The following is a 15,671-nucleotide window of genomic DNA, read 5'->3' as shown; positions in this document are numbered from 1 at the left end:
CATTATGAGGTGTCCTTCAGTGTCCTTTTGACTTTTATTGGTTTAAATTCTGTTTTATCTAATATAAGACTAGCTACTCCTACTCTTTTTTGGTTTTCACTTTCCTGGAAGATTTTTCTCCAGTCCTTCAGCTTGAGCCTGTGTGTGTCATTTGCAGTGAGGTGGGATTTTTAAAGGCAGCAGAAAGATAGATCCTGCTTCTTTATCTATTTTGCCAACCTATGCCCTATGAGTGGCATGTTCAGTCTATTCATGTTTAAGTTAATTATTGAAATATGGGAGCTTGTTCCTGTCATATTTCTATTAAGAGACTGTTTGGCTTTTTATATTTTGTGGTTGATTTGTATGGCCTATAAACTCTGTTCTTGCCTATGCTTTTGCAATGGGTGGAATTACTCTTTTGTTTTTGTGCTTAGAACTTTCTTAAGCATTTCCTTAGGTGACATATTCTCCTAGGAACTGGATGTCTGGGAAGGATTTTAATTTCCCTTAATTAACAAAACTTAACTTGGTGGGATATGAATATTTGGACTGGCATTGCTTTTTTTTTAGAATGTTAAAAATGGGACCTCAGTCCCTTATGGCTTGTAGAGGTTCTGCTGAAAAGACTATGGCAATTATGATGAGTCTTCCTTTTAGATGCCCTATCCCTTCTCTCTAGCTGCCTTTAGGATTTTTTCTTTCATGTTCACCTTGGGGAGATGAATTATTATGTGCCTTGGACATGGGCTTCTTATGTAATACCTTGCAGGATGTCCCTGAATCTTTTGTGTTTGCATGGCTGCCTCATTAGTGAGATAGGGGAAATTTTCTTGGATGACATCTTAGAAGTCTTTTTCCAGGGTATTCTCAGTTTTCCCTTCTCTCTCAGGGATACCAATCAACCATTTATTTATCTTTACATAATCCCAAATCTCTCATAGGTTTTGCTCATTCAGCCTAAGCTTTTTCTCCTTGTTTTTGTTGGACTGGGTTAGTGCAATTGTTCAGTCCTCAAGCTCTGAGATTCTTTGCCTGGTTGATTCTGATGTTGAGACTTGCATTTTAAAATTGTGTTTTAAAATTCTAGAAGAAAATTCTTAATTTCTATGAGTTCAGAATTGTCCTTTTTTATAATGGCCAGCTCAATTTTCACTCCCAGCACTGTTTTCATGACCAGAATGATCTGTGTTTATCTTCTCATGGATTTTGATGAGTTTCATTGCCATCCATAGTCTAAATTCTGTTTCTGTCATCAGTGACAGGTCATTCTGGATAGGTCCCATTCCTCAAGATCTGAGAAGTCCTTTTGTGGGTGTTGATCATTAAGGTCTTGGGGACTGCTGTTGTTTTTACCACAGGTTCATCCTCATCTGTGAGTACATGCTCTTTTCTTCTTTATTTTCTTTTCTTTTTTTGTTGTTTTTTAGTTAGATATGGTTGCAAGCTGGGGTGACTGTGTGTGTGTGTGTGTGTGTGTGTGTGTGTGTGTGTGTGTGTGTGTGTGTGTGTGGGTGTGGGTGTATGTGTTTCTATCTGTCTTTCCTTCTCTGGCTTGCTTGTGGCAGGAAGGGTTGTGTGAGGATACAGCAGTGACAGGAAGGGTGGTGATTTGGGGAGAAAACAGTCTGGAACTGCTTCAGTGATGCAGTCTGATGATAACAGGGCATTCCACTCCCTCTGGGACAAGCAACAGGGGTTCTGGCTGGAACTCCAGCATCATCTTCCTCCCCACACTGCTTGTCAATAAGATTGGCATGCAGCCAGGCAGGGCCCTACTGCTCTATTCTACTTCAGGTGCTCTTGGGAGTGTGAAATGGCCTACTTCTGTCTTGGTGGAACTGCTCCTTTTGCCCAGGCTTAGGAGAAAAGCAGTCAGAGGTTGATATTTCTTCTTCTGTCCACAGGTGTGTGGAACCACTTCCTCCACTGCACAGTGCAGAGGCGCCTTGCCTCTTAGATCCCACCCTCCTCTATGGGAGAAACTATGGACACCATGACAGCCCCCTAAAGGAAAGCCACATCTACAGCTCTAACTTAGGGCCACAATGGCAACCAGTGCCAGAGAAACTTCCCTGAATTTGTTGTGTCACCCCTGCTGAGTGCTGGGTAGGGAAAGAGACCACACCTGTAGAATGTTTCCTGCTGAGCCTCTCTGTGAAGAGTTGGTAGCCATGGCACAGGGCACCTGGGAGCTGGGGTTCACCAGGTTCTACATGGCACCTACTAATGCCTCTTTCTCTATTTGGGGTGGCCCTCTGTACTCAGCCAGTGTGACAAAGATGATAGGAAAAGTTCCTAGGCTAACTCTTCCTTGGTTGAACCTGAGAGGCTCACATAAGGTTTGAAGTGAAGAAAAGCTGTGGTTTTCACTCAACACTTCTCTCTTCAGTGTCACTGTTTCACTCTCACATTGAGGCTGCCTATAGGGACATCCAGGACTTGGAACTGTTTGTCATCCGTGTCCTCAGGTGACCACCTGATAGCCTTCACCTTGGGTTCTCAGGTTGATCCTCAAAATCCTAGGTCTGCTCCTCCATATAGGTTTCTTTGCCTATATCCTCCAATCATTCAATGTCTTCAGTCAGTTATACTGCCCCTTCCTCAAGATTTTTGTTTTGAGTAATCTTGCTCCTTCCCTGTTCTCTAGTTACTTAGATTATTTTTTTTCTTATTCACTTCAAGCCAGTTATATCAGTCTCCTGCATATATTTCAAATATGCTAGTCCTGCTCCCATCTCAAGGTCTCTTTATTTGCTGTTTTCTTTGTCTGAAATACTCTTTCCTAGATTTTTCACATGACTAAATCATCCTATCCTTAGGGTTGTCACTAAAAGTCTCAAACAGACTTTCTTTAACCATCCTATCTAATGAAATCTTTCTCCCTACACTCTCACATTATCTTTTATGGTATCACACTTAACATAAGCTATGGTCCTGCTCATTCATGTAGTTATCTCTTGTCCCCCTCGTTAATTTGTAAGAAGTGTGAAAGCAATAACCTATCTTGTTTATAACTCTATTTCCAATGCTATACACTGTGCCTAATAAATAATGTGCATCTAATAAATGTGTTGTAAGGACTGAATTGCTTTTGCATAGTTTCTGGTATAAAAACTTACCTTAAGACCTGAAGATGATGAAAGATTCTCATGGTCCTCATGATATATATTGACAATTTGTTATGGTACTACACTAACACTTAACTAAGTGAAATATCTTCTTCTAATTCTTACTCAAAAATACAAAACTTTACATTGAACAAATGTATCACATATTAGAGGCTGATTTTTTTTTTGAGTTGAAGTCTCACTCCATTGCCCAGACTGGAGTATAGTGATACTCTCCCGGCCACTCGCAACCTCGACCTGCTGGGCTTTGGCGATCCTTCCACCTCAGCCTTCCAAGTAGCTGGAATTATAGGCATGCGCTATCATGCCCAGCTACTTTTTTATTTATTGTAGAGATGAGGTCTCGCCATGTTGCGCAGGTCTCGAACCTGCGGGCTGAGGCAATCCACTCACCTCAACTTCCCAAAGTGCTGGGATTACAGGCTGAGCCACCAAACCTGGCCAAGGCTGATGTATTTATAATGGAAGATTTTTAAAATAAAAAAGATGCAGTGCCTTGAAATTTTAAATACATATTTTTTAAAAAGATCAAAACCAACAGGTAATAATCATAGTAACTGCCTTCCGCTGTTAGAGGTTTGTGGGTTTTTTTTAATTAATCTCAGTGAATTATATTTGCTTTATACTTCATTTTTTATTTAAGTCAATAATATACATAAAATAAACAGCATTTTCTTCTGTTTCACCCAGTTAAATACAATTATTATTGCTCAGTAATACAATTTTATTGTGGATGATGAGACAATGGAGAATAGCTGTCAATGTGATTAACTTGTATTAGAATCACATTAACCTCAATGTCCAAAATACTACATTTTATCTCTTCATTTGTGACATAAATTTTTTCTTCTTTCAAATTGACCAATTGAAAGTGGAGTCAGGAAGTTCAGACTCAAATAAATTCAATGAGAATGTGACTATGATATATGTAAAAATTAAATATTGAAAGAAATTTTGATGTTAACCAAAATAATGCTTCCAAATATGAAGACCCCAGAATTAAAAAACATAAAAATATTTGTTCTGAAAAAAATGATGCTTCTACTTCTAACAAGAAGAGTACCTAGTACTAGAGTAATCCCCTGACTTAAAGAACTATGATATAGTACAATACATATGAGACAACTGTTTTTGAAATTAGACAGACAGGACTTCAGGTACATTTTATTATTAAAGTGACTGTCAACCTGCAGACACTTTCTGTACCTGGTTCCTCCCAAGGTATGGGAGGTAGAATTAAAGAAGAGGATGCAAGTCATGATGAGACTTTTTTTAAAGGAAGAAATTAGAGTTCAATGAAGCTGAGGCAGCTAGAATCTTCAGAGCATAATACTTGGAACAAGGAAAGTGACCAGGATAAGAGCTACTGAAATTTGTATTGGAGTCTTTCTGCAACAGTAGTGGTAGGAAAACACTACGGGGAGATGTAAAATAAGTTTAGGTTTAAGAGGTTGTCCAATGATGGAAGATATAGAAATTCTGAACAACAAGAATGGAGAAAGCACATAAAACATTCCAGACATTTAATATTTAAAAAGGTACATATTAAGTCTATTCTCTTCCTAGATTAAGGACTATACTAAGCCTGACCTAAAATATCAAATTTCAAAGAATTAAGCTGATCTTCCAGTAATTAAACTATATACTAGAAAGTTTGAAATAGTCAACACCCAAAAGATAGAGGAATGTGGACTGTCAACAATGTAACATTTTAAATATCTGGCATACAGTCAATAATTGAGAAATTATTGGGAAATATTCAGCCTACAATCAATAAATAAGAAAATAACCAGGAAGAATCAGGAAAATATAACCATAACCTGAGGCAGAAGCAGTTAATAGAAACAATCCCAAAGAGTTTTAAAGTAGCAGATAATGATTTCAACACAGCTATTATAAAAATATTTAATGACTTTTGAAAATATATGAGTTGACAAATGAAAAGTCTTAGTAAAGAAATAGAAATTCAAGAACTGAAAATATGATATCTAAAAATATTTGTTTAAAAAAATCATTGGATGGGCCTAATAAATTGCATAATGCATTAAAAAGAACAATGAAACCGGGCTTGGTGGCTCAGCCTGTAATCCCGCGCCTTTGGGAGGCTGAGGTGAGTGGATTGCCTGAGCACACGGGTTCGGGACCCGCCTGGGCAGTGAGACCTCATCTCTACAATAAATCAAAAAATCAGCTGGGTGTGGTAACGCACACCTGTAGTTCCAGCTACTCGGAAGGCTGAAGTGGAAGGATCGCCGGAGCCCAAGCAGGTCGAGGCTGTGGTGGCCGGGAGTGGCGGCCACTGCACTCCAGTCTGGGCAACAGAGTGAGACTCCAACTCAAACAAACAAACAAAAAAGCAAGAACAATGAGTTTGAAGAGAGGATAATGCAATTATCCATACTAAGTTACAAAAAGAAAAAAAAATCTGAAAATCGTAATAGCGCCTTGTGACTTGAACAACAATATGAAAAAATATATGAGCATTGGACATACAAAAATAGATAAGGGTATTGAAGCAAAAAAATAAAGTAATAACCAAATTTTACAAATTTGATTTTTAAAATTAACCCATACACATAAGAAGCTTAGTAACTCCCTAGCAAATACACAGACACACACACACACACACACACACACACACACACACACTAGCATCACTCAGGTAAATTATAGTCAAATTTCTGAAAACTAGAGATAAATATAAAAATTTTAAAACATTAAAGCAAGCAAATTGCATCTAGAGCAACAACTATAATATCAATACTATAATGATTTATATATTGTATATAATATTTACTGCAGGCTTTTCATCCAAAACAATGCTAGTCAAAAGACAGTGGAATATTGTTTTTGTGTGTTAAAAGAGGGAAAAAAACTGTTTCAACATAGAATTCTATGAAGAGTAAAATTGTATTTCAAGAATAAAGACCAAATGAAGACATTTTCAAGCAAATACAGCTGAGTTAATTTATTATAAGTTAATCCTTATTATAAGAACTATTAAAATAATTCTATGAAGTGTACAATTATATTTCAAAAATAAAGGTCAAATGAATACATTTTCAACCAAAAACAGTTAAGTTAATTTATACTCACCTCATCTTTACTAAAAGAAATATTAAAAGAAGTATTTCAAGTTGGAAGAAAATAACACCAGTTGGAAACTCAAATCTATGAGAATACATAAAGAAACAATAAAATGATAAAAGGTCGATGAAATACATTTATTTGTACATTTTTATTTTCTTTAAAAAGAAAAATAAATCACAATGTGCTGTTGAGTTTATAATATATAAAAATAAAATCTAAAACAACTTAAGTAAGAATGAGAAGTAGAAAATGGAATATGCTGTTTTAAGTTTTTTACATTTATGTAAGGCTGTATAATTTTAATATATGGTTGACTGTAATATGCTTTTTAAAAAAGACTATTTTGATATCTAACCAAATCACACTCTCAAAATTTTAAGAGTATATATTTGAAAAATAATGAAAAAGATAAATATAAAATACAAAAGAAAAAGAAATAATCCAAGGGGAGGCAGTAAAAGACACCAGAAAAAGGTTTGAACAAAGAAAACTAATATCAATACAGTGATTCAAACTCAACCATCTAAATATAACATTAAATGTAAATACACTAAACATTCCAATTAAAAAACAAAATTTGTCAGCCTGTATTACAAAAGTAATATCTAATTTAATGCTATTTATAGGCACATATTTTAAATATAAGCAATTAGATTAAAAGTAAAAGAATGAGAAGATTGAACAGGAAACCCATATCTCCTTGGAAAAATATTTTGACAAAATTCAACACCATTTATGATTTTTAAAAGAATTTACAAAACTAGAAATAAGATGAAAATTTTTGGGCAACCCCCTCAGGTCCCTCCTGCTCTGGGAACTTTTCTGTCCTCTCAATAAATCATGCTTTCTAGAAAAAAAGAGAGAGAGAGAGAGAAAGAAAAAGAAAAATTTTCAACCTTAAAAGTGATATATGAAAAACCTGTAGTTAATAGCACACTAAATTATGCAAGAATGGATGTTTCCCTTCTAAGTTTGAAAACAAACCCAGGATGTTTATAATCCCAACATTTATCATTAATGTCTTACTGGAAGTTTTAACCAATGTACTATGTGAAGAGAAAGAGATTTTAAAAGAGTAAAAATTTTAAAGAAATAAATAAAATCAGCTATTTTCACATGACATGATTATGTAAAGCTCCTAGCATTTGACATCAATGTACAAAATGTAATTATATTTCAGTAGAAAATGAAAAATAAATCATTTTATAAAATTTTATTTACTATATCAAAACCTCTAAACTAAAAATGTGCAAAAATGTACTAAGATAATTAAAGCAAACCTAAATAAAGGGAAGGATATAGCTCATTCATTGACTGGAATATTCTTGTTGTTAAAATGATAATTCTCTCTAAACTTCTTTGTAGATAAAATGTAATCTCAGTGAAAATCTCAGCAAATTATTGTAGAAATTTAAAATCTGATTTCAATATTTAAATGACAGTGCAGAGAACCTAGAATAGTCAAAGCAATTAAAAAGAAGAACAAAGTCTAATTTCACAACTTGCATGCCCTTATGTACTCTAAACTTACAGCAATTAAGGTAGTGAGGAATAGTGTAAGTATAGGCAAATAGATTAGTGAAACAGAGTGCAGTGTAGAATAAAGAGCCAGGAACCCCATTTGTATGTTCAATGTGTTTTTGACAAATCTGCCAAAGCAATAAATGAAAAAAAAAAATGTTTTCAACAAATGGATAATCATTATGGAAAAGAAATTATGCCTACCATCGTGCATACAAAAATTAAGTTAGGATGGATCATTATTCTAGATGTAAAAATCTAAAATTTAGAGTCTTCAGAAAAAAACAGGAGAGTGAATGTTGGGATTTGCAAAGTATTCTTAGATTTAAAAAGAGAAAGCAATAATTTTAAAAAATTATAAATTAAACATAATGCAAATTCAAGAGACTCATTATGGAAATTAATAGGTAAACCACATTCTGTGACAAATATGTGCAAAACACATTTATATGACAAAATTTTGTGTATGGTATGCAGAATATATAAAGAAATCTTGCAGATGAATTAAAACAATCAACCAAAAAAGTGGAGAAAAGACTTGAGCAGACATTTAAAAAAAAATTAAGGAAATAGCATATGAAAAATTGCCAAGACATCTGTAAATGTAGTTAGAACCACAATGAGTTACCACTATATTCTAATTAGACTAAATAATATTATAAAAATAGACAAAATCGACTGGGTGCAGTAGCTCACATACGTAATCCCAGCATTTTGAGAGGCCAAAGTGGGTGAACTGCTTGAGCCCAGGAGTTTGAAACCAACCTGGGCAACATAACAAGACCCCATCTCCACAAAAGATTTTTGAAAATTAGCTACTTAAGCCCGGCTCGGTGGCTCAGCCTGTAATCCCTTGCCCTGGGAGGCTGAGGTGGGAGGATTGCCTGAGCCCGCGGGTTCGAGACCCGCCTGGGCATCTTGGCGAGACCTCATCTCTATAATAAATAAAAAAATCAGCCAGGCGTGGTAGCGCATGCCTGTAATTCCGGCTACTTGGAAGGCTGAGGCGGAAGGATCGCCGGAGCCCAGCAGGTCGAGGCTGCGGTGCCCAGGAGTGGCCAATTCACTCCAGTCTGGGTGTCAGAGTGAGACTCCAACTCAAAAAAAAAAAAAAAGAAAGAAAGAAAATTAGCTACTTAAAAGACTGATGGCCACAGCCCAGGAGTTCAAGGCTGCCGTGCACCACTATGATTGTACCACTGCTCTGCTGCCTGAGTGACAGAGTGAGATCTAGATTCAAAAAAACAGAAAAGATAAAATCAATAGTTGACAAGAATGTAGTACAAAGGGAATTATCATACTTTACAGCTAATAATGTAAAATTTACAACTACTCCAGAAACCAACCAATTTCACAATTCCTTCTAAAGGTGAACACCTGACATATAACCCAGTCATTCCTCTTCTAGGTATTTCTTAGGAAAATTTTTTAAAAATGCAAAAAAACTTGCATGGAAATGTTCATAGCACTTTTATTCATAATGTCCCCCAAAATGAAACAACCCAAATGTCCATCAAATAGGAGAATGAATAAGCACATTGGGGTATATTTATACAAAGGAATAATATGCATAAATTAAGAGAATATACTACTAACACATTCAACAGTATGGATGGTTGCGAAAATATTATGCCAAGTGAAAGAAGCCATAAATAAGAGGGTATTTACTTTATGATTCCATTTATATGATATTCTAGAAAAGGTAAAACTAATCTAGAGTGAAAAATATCATACCAGTGCTTGCCTCTGATGGCATGAAAAGCTTTTGTATCTTCATAGGAGTGTGGTAGTTACCTTGTATATGCATTTGTCAAAATGTATTGAACTGAATCTGTGCATTTAATTTTATGTAAATTATGATTAAATGAGAGAAAAAGAAAAAAGCATTGTTCAGTATTGGAGAGGCAGGGAATTTAATCAGAACAAAATTTATTTTAGTAATTTTACTATGGATCCCTTCTTCAGGACCTTTCAGTGGAAAAGGTGGTAACAAAAAAATTTTAAAAAAATAAATAAAAGGAACTTAAACGTATCTCAAAAGTCATCTATAATTCAATATTTTCATTTTACTGATTACTATGACTTTAAAAGAAATTGTAGGGAACCATTGACCTTTAAAAATCTTTTAATATTTCTCATTAGCCTTCTTGGGAGTTTTAGCTGATTTAAACTGAGCAAGTGTCAGTTTGGAAGAGATAATGTCCAAAAGTCACTTTCTTGCAAAAGAAGTTGTCCTCTGGTTGAACTGTGGTTCTGAATGCTTCTGCTAGAGTGTGAGCAAAATGTGATAAACTGTCACCAAGTCAATGCCCTAGTGCTAGATTTAGATCTTCTGTTTCAGACCCCTCTCCAGTGGGAAATGCTTGAGCATCTAAGAAACTAGCATCACTGACATTTTTACTCCAAACTCTCAGTGAACTCTGAACATTTAAAGACATAATCCAGGGATGAATTGAAATCTTTGATTTTGAAGCTAACAGCAAAGGGTTGTCTGACCTCTGATGAAACTTGCTTTGAGATGAAGAAATATAATCACTAAAATATGCCATTTCTTCACAGGCCCACTTGGATCTCAGTTAATTTGTAAAGAAAGTAAACGAGTAAATGATTGATTACCTCTGTTCCAAATAGAACATGTTGTAGGACTCCAATAAACTCTGCTTACCTTAGAGGAGACAGATTTTGCTGACCAAAAGAACATAGAAAATTAAGTGACAAAGATAAGAGAAAGAAAAAATAAATGTGAATTACCCAAACTAAAGACTTATTATTTTTTTCTATAATTAAATAAGTTAGTGGCAAATAAGCTGATAAAATAACCTAACAAACTGTCCTAAGAAGATAAGAGACTTGTTTTTCAAAATAAACTAAAATAAAATTCTAAGAAATACAGTAAGGTTTTATACTACATATTTACAGGCTACATTTGTTATTGCAGAAAACTCCAGTAAATTACGGCTTCCAATCTTGTTTTGCAGACTCTCTGAGGAAAAGAGAAGATACTTATGGTTTTATCGCTTCTACTGCAATCATGAAAACTGCTCCCTTCCTTTGGTCCTTGGTAGTGCCCCTGGATGGGATGAAAGGACTGTTTCAGAAATGCATACAATTTTGAGAAGATGGACATTTTCTCACCCTTTGGAGGCACTTGGGCTTTTGACTTCCAGGTAAGAATTGCATAAAAACATGATATAAGAAGAACTTGTTTGAAGAGAAAAAAATATCGGACCATATAATTAATTCAACACCTATTCTATTTGTTCTCAATTTCAATACCTATAGATATTAATTTTAGATAAATGTCAGCTATGAATATAAATTTTAAACAAATCTAAGCTATAATCATGTCTTCTGTACTAAACTTGAAGTATAATTAATGGCCATAGTTTCACAAAGAGTATCGTTCTTACAGAAATTTTAAAAAATAGAGAAAAATAAATATCTATAGTTTTTTCCTCTGGAAAAAAGTCATTAAAAATTGGGATCATTTATTTTACTATCGAAGTATGCAAAGTTTACAAATTTCCCTGCTTTTCTCAAGACGTTTCCTCAGTTTAAAATGCATTTGGCAGCCGGGCTCGGTGGCTCAGTCTGTAATCCCGCACTTTGGGAGGCCGAGGTGAGTGAATTGCCTGAGCCCGCAGGTTGGAGACCTGCCTGGGCAACTTGGCGAGACCTCATCTCTACAATAAATCAAAAAAATTAGCCAGGCGTTGTAGCACGCACTTGTAATTCCAGCTACTTGGAAGGCTGAGGAGGAAGGATCACTGGAGCCCAGCAGTTGGAGGCTGCGGTGGCTGGGAACGTGCCACTTCACTCCAGCCTGGGCGACAGAGTGAGACTCCAACTCAAAAAAAAAAAGAAAGAAAGAAAAATGCGTTTGGCATCTGAAGAAGGGCTAATAATGTCTTCTTTTTAAGGAGAATCATGTAGTAATAAATGTGGTAGCTGGCTCTGGTTCAGCAAAAGCATATCTTCCTTGGCTTTCCTTTTATATTCAAAGCCAGGAAAAGATACTTCAAGTCCATTTTGATAGCATCAGCTCACTGATGCCATGAAGAAAGCCTACAATCTCTAGAGCCAGAACTCTATCCTCTATTGTCAAACCTGGCTGAATTCTGAATCTGTTCTCAAGGACCTGAAGGAAAGAGAAAGGTAGGAAAGGGAGTGACACAAAGAACTTTCAAACTGACTTATTTAGGTTTATTTACAACTTAGTGTCCTTCATAAAACTTTTAGGGTGAGTAAGAGGGAGGGATGGTTTTCCTCCTATAATTTGTGAGCATTACTTGTTTCTTAATCATTCATGTTCAAAATTTGCACATTACCTTTTGTATCCCACACATTAGTGATTTTATACTTTAACGCTTCCTCTGTGAACTAATCTGTGCTCAGAAGCCTACTGCTTCCTTTATATATGTATATATGTAAATGAACATATATGTATTACTATTATTAGAAATTGGAATTTTTCTCCTTTCAAGGCTTTTTCTGTGGCACCTTCCCTTACCTTGCCATGTAAAATTGATCACTACTGCCTAGTACAGTGTTTTATTACTTTATTAATCACATTGTATTGTGTTTAAATGTAAAATGTATGTATTTTCACTCATGTTAGACTGAGAGCTACTCAAAGCAAAACAGATCATCTTAGTATTTCTGTTTCCCAAGGTTTTAATAATACCTGGGACATAGCAAGTATATAATAGTGAGTCAGCCACTTTCTAAAATATATTTTGATTGTTTTATGTAATTTTAGCATTCAGTGTATGTTATTTGAAGAAATTATTGATTTTTATTTCCTATATTACTTTGTACAGTTGAATTAATTAATAAAATAATGATATGGTAAGATAATCAAGTAACGATTGGTTGCATTGGGATCATTTACTATTTTTCATAGAGTTTAATGATTTTTTTGCAAAAAGCAATGTCTTATTTTCACTCCAATTCTAATCTCTTTTTCTGATTTAGATACATGGTAGCCCAAATCTACAAAACTATTATGCTCAATTATCATTATTTTTTGCAGAAATAAGACTAAAACTCTCAGCACAATTATTATTTTGTCATTCCTGAATTGATTAGCTAATAGAGAATTGGTTCAAAATGTGACAGTAACAACTGACAGAATTAGAGAAAATACTGACAAGACATATTTCTGATAAGAGAGTTGTACCCAAAATATATAAAGACTCCAGAACTCCACAATAGAAATATAAATAACTCAATTTTAAATGTACAAATTATCTGAATATGAATGTCTGGTGGGAATGTAAAATGGTGCAACCACTTTGTAAAACAGTGTAGTAATTTCTTAAGTGTTAGACATAGAGTAACCATATGATCCAATAATTTCACTCATTGGTGCACACCCAAGGTAAATTGTAAAATATGCATTCTCCATCTTCCTAACCAGAGAAGTAAAAGAACTTTACAACAAAAACTACAAAGCATTGCTCAAAGAAATCCAGGTAGATACAAACAAATGGAAAAATAGTTCATGCTCCTGGATAGGAAGAATCAACAATGTTAAGATGTCCATCCTATCAAAGGCAATCTACAGATTCAACACAATACCCATTAGATGTTCTGTATCATTCTTCTCAGACCTGGAAATGACAAAATTCAGAAATTCAGAATTCATTCAAAATTCAAAATACAGAAATTCATATGGAAACATAAAAGACCATGAATAGCCAAAACAATCCTCAGCAAAAGAAACAAAGCAGGAGGTATCACACTTCCTGACTTTAAACTTTACTATAAGACTACAATAACCAAAACAGTCAGCATTGGTACAATACCAGGTACAATGGAACAGAATTGAGATTCAGGAAGTGAAACATCAATTTCTCAACCAACTCATCTTTGACAAAGCCTCCACCATCAACCACTGAGGAAAGGAGAACCTATTCATTAAATGGTGCTGGGAAAACTGGCTGACCACATAAAGAAGATTGAGACAGGATACCTAACTATCACCATACACAAAAATCAACTCTAAATGGATCAAAAACCTAAATCTAAATATTCAAACTATGAGAATCTTAGAAAATGTAGGAGATACCCTTACAGAAATCAGAGTAGGCAACTCAGTTCCTGATCAAAACTCCAGATGCCCATGCCATAAGATAGACAAGTGGGACCTCATTAAATTGAAAAGTTTCTGCAAAGCAAAAGAAACCATCAAGAGAACAAGGAGACATCCCACAGAACGGGAAAAAATATTTACCAACTGTATATCTGACAAAGACCTAACATCCAGGATCTACAAGGAACCCAAATGTGTCAAAAGGAAAAAAAAACAAACAGCCCCATTAAAAAGTGGGCAAAAGATCCAAATAGACACTTCTCAAAAGAAGATATACGGGCAGCCAACAGACACATGAAAAAGTGCTCAGCCTCACTCATCATCAGAGAAATACAAATCAAAACCACATTGAGATACCACCTAACCCCAGTAAGAATGACGATTATTAATAAAACAAACAATAACAGATGCTGGTGAGGATGCAGAGAAAAGGGAACGCTTCTACACTGCCTGTGGAAATGCAAACTAATTCAAACTCTGTGGAAAATAGTGTGGCGATTACTAAAAGAACTAGAAAGTGACCTTCCATATGACCCAGCAATCCCTCTCCTGGAAATATACTCAAAGGAATTCAAATCATTCTACAAAAAAAAAGATGCCTGCACATGCATGCTTATTGTAGCACTATTCACAATAGCAAAGACATGGAACTAACCATACTGCCCACTGAAACTGAGCTGGATTAAAAAAAAATGTAGTATATATACTGAATGAACTATTACACAGCCATGAAGAAGGACAAACATATGGTCTTCATAGCAACTTAGATGGATTAGATTCTATAATACTCAGTGATCTGTCACAGAAACAAAGAACTGAGTACCACATGTTCTCACTCATAAGCAGACCCTGAACATCTACCATAATACTACAAGAAAGAGATTGGCAGTAGTGCGATACTGCCAGGGGATTGGGACGACACAACATCAATAAGGGTACCTGATCTCAAACCAGGCAAAATGAGGACCAAAGGGAGGCCCAAACTTTACCTGCACAATGACCACTGGTACTCCTAATCCTGAATTGTACCCCAGATCTTTAAAATAAAATTTAAAAAGAAGCCTCCTCAAAGACTCATGCACAAGTGTTCAAGCATCATTCACAACAGCCAGAAAGTAGAAACAACCCAAATGTCCAACAACTAATAAGTAGACATATAAAATGTGTTCTATCTATACAATGCAATACCTTTTAGTAATTAAAAAGAAGTAAATGCCAATATGTGCTCCAACATGGATGAACCTTGAAAACATTATGCTAAGTGAAATAAGCCAGTTTCAAAAGACCACATAGTATATGATGCCATTTATGTGAAATGGACAGAACAGGCAAATCTATGGAGACAACAAAGTCATTTAGCGATAGACGAGGGCTAGGGCAGGTTGGGGGGAAATGGAGAATGACTGCTAATGAGTATAAGGTATTCTTTTTGGTTATTGTTGTACAAGTTTTGGAATATGTATGCTAAAAAACCATTGAAGTGTGCACTTCAAACCGAGTGGATTGTATGGTAGTTTAATTATATCTCAATAAAACTGTTTACAATTATTAAGAAAATAATTGTGACGGTAACATCTATGAATCTCCATAATATCTCTAAAGAATCATTCTCTAACAGAGAAACTTTCTAAAATTTAAAGTGCATGGAATATTTCTTTTTAAAAAATCTTTAAACAATGAAGTTGTAATACTGCTTCATTTACTCACTTATAAAACATGAGGATTAGCTAGATGAACTTCAATATTGTCTGAACCCTGACAACTAAACATAACTCTGCTTATGTTGAATCTTCTCTACCTAAACCAATCTTGAAAATCTATTTGACTCACTTCATTTTTTTTTTTTTTTTTTTTTT

At 35.0% G+C, this 15,671-nt stretch overlaps 1 protein-coding gene across 1 annotated transcript in view; it reads left to right on the top strand.

The window, feature by feature from the left end:
• PIK3C2G (phosphatidylinositol-4-phosphate 3-kinase catalytic subunit type 2 gamma) overlaps nt 1-15,671 on the top strand; it is a gene marked incomplete at its 3' end in the record, with an annotated part of 314,051 nt that overhangs the window by 118,996 nt on the left and 179,384 nt on the right. Inside the window, 1 exon segment of the mRNA XM_008072653.1 lies at nt 10,700-10,888. Within this exon segment, the coding sequence (XP_008070844.1) occupies nt 10,700-10,888 (189 nt within the window).

This window comes from Carlito syrichta, unplaced genomic scaffold, assembly GCF_000164805.1.
Source record: "Carlito syrichta isolate Samal-C Ts95f unplaced genomic scaffold, Tarsius_syrichta-2.0.1 Scaffold315374, whole genome shotgun sequence".
Classification (NCBI taxonomy): domain Eukaryota; kingdom Metazoa; phylum Chordata; class Mammalia; order Primates; family Tarsiidae; genus Carlito; species Carlito syrichta.
Note: the sequence above shows the minus strand (reverse complement) of the source record. Positions and strands in the feature narration are given on the sequence as shown.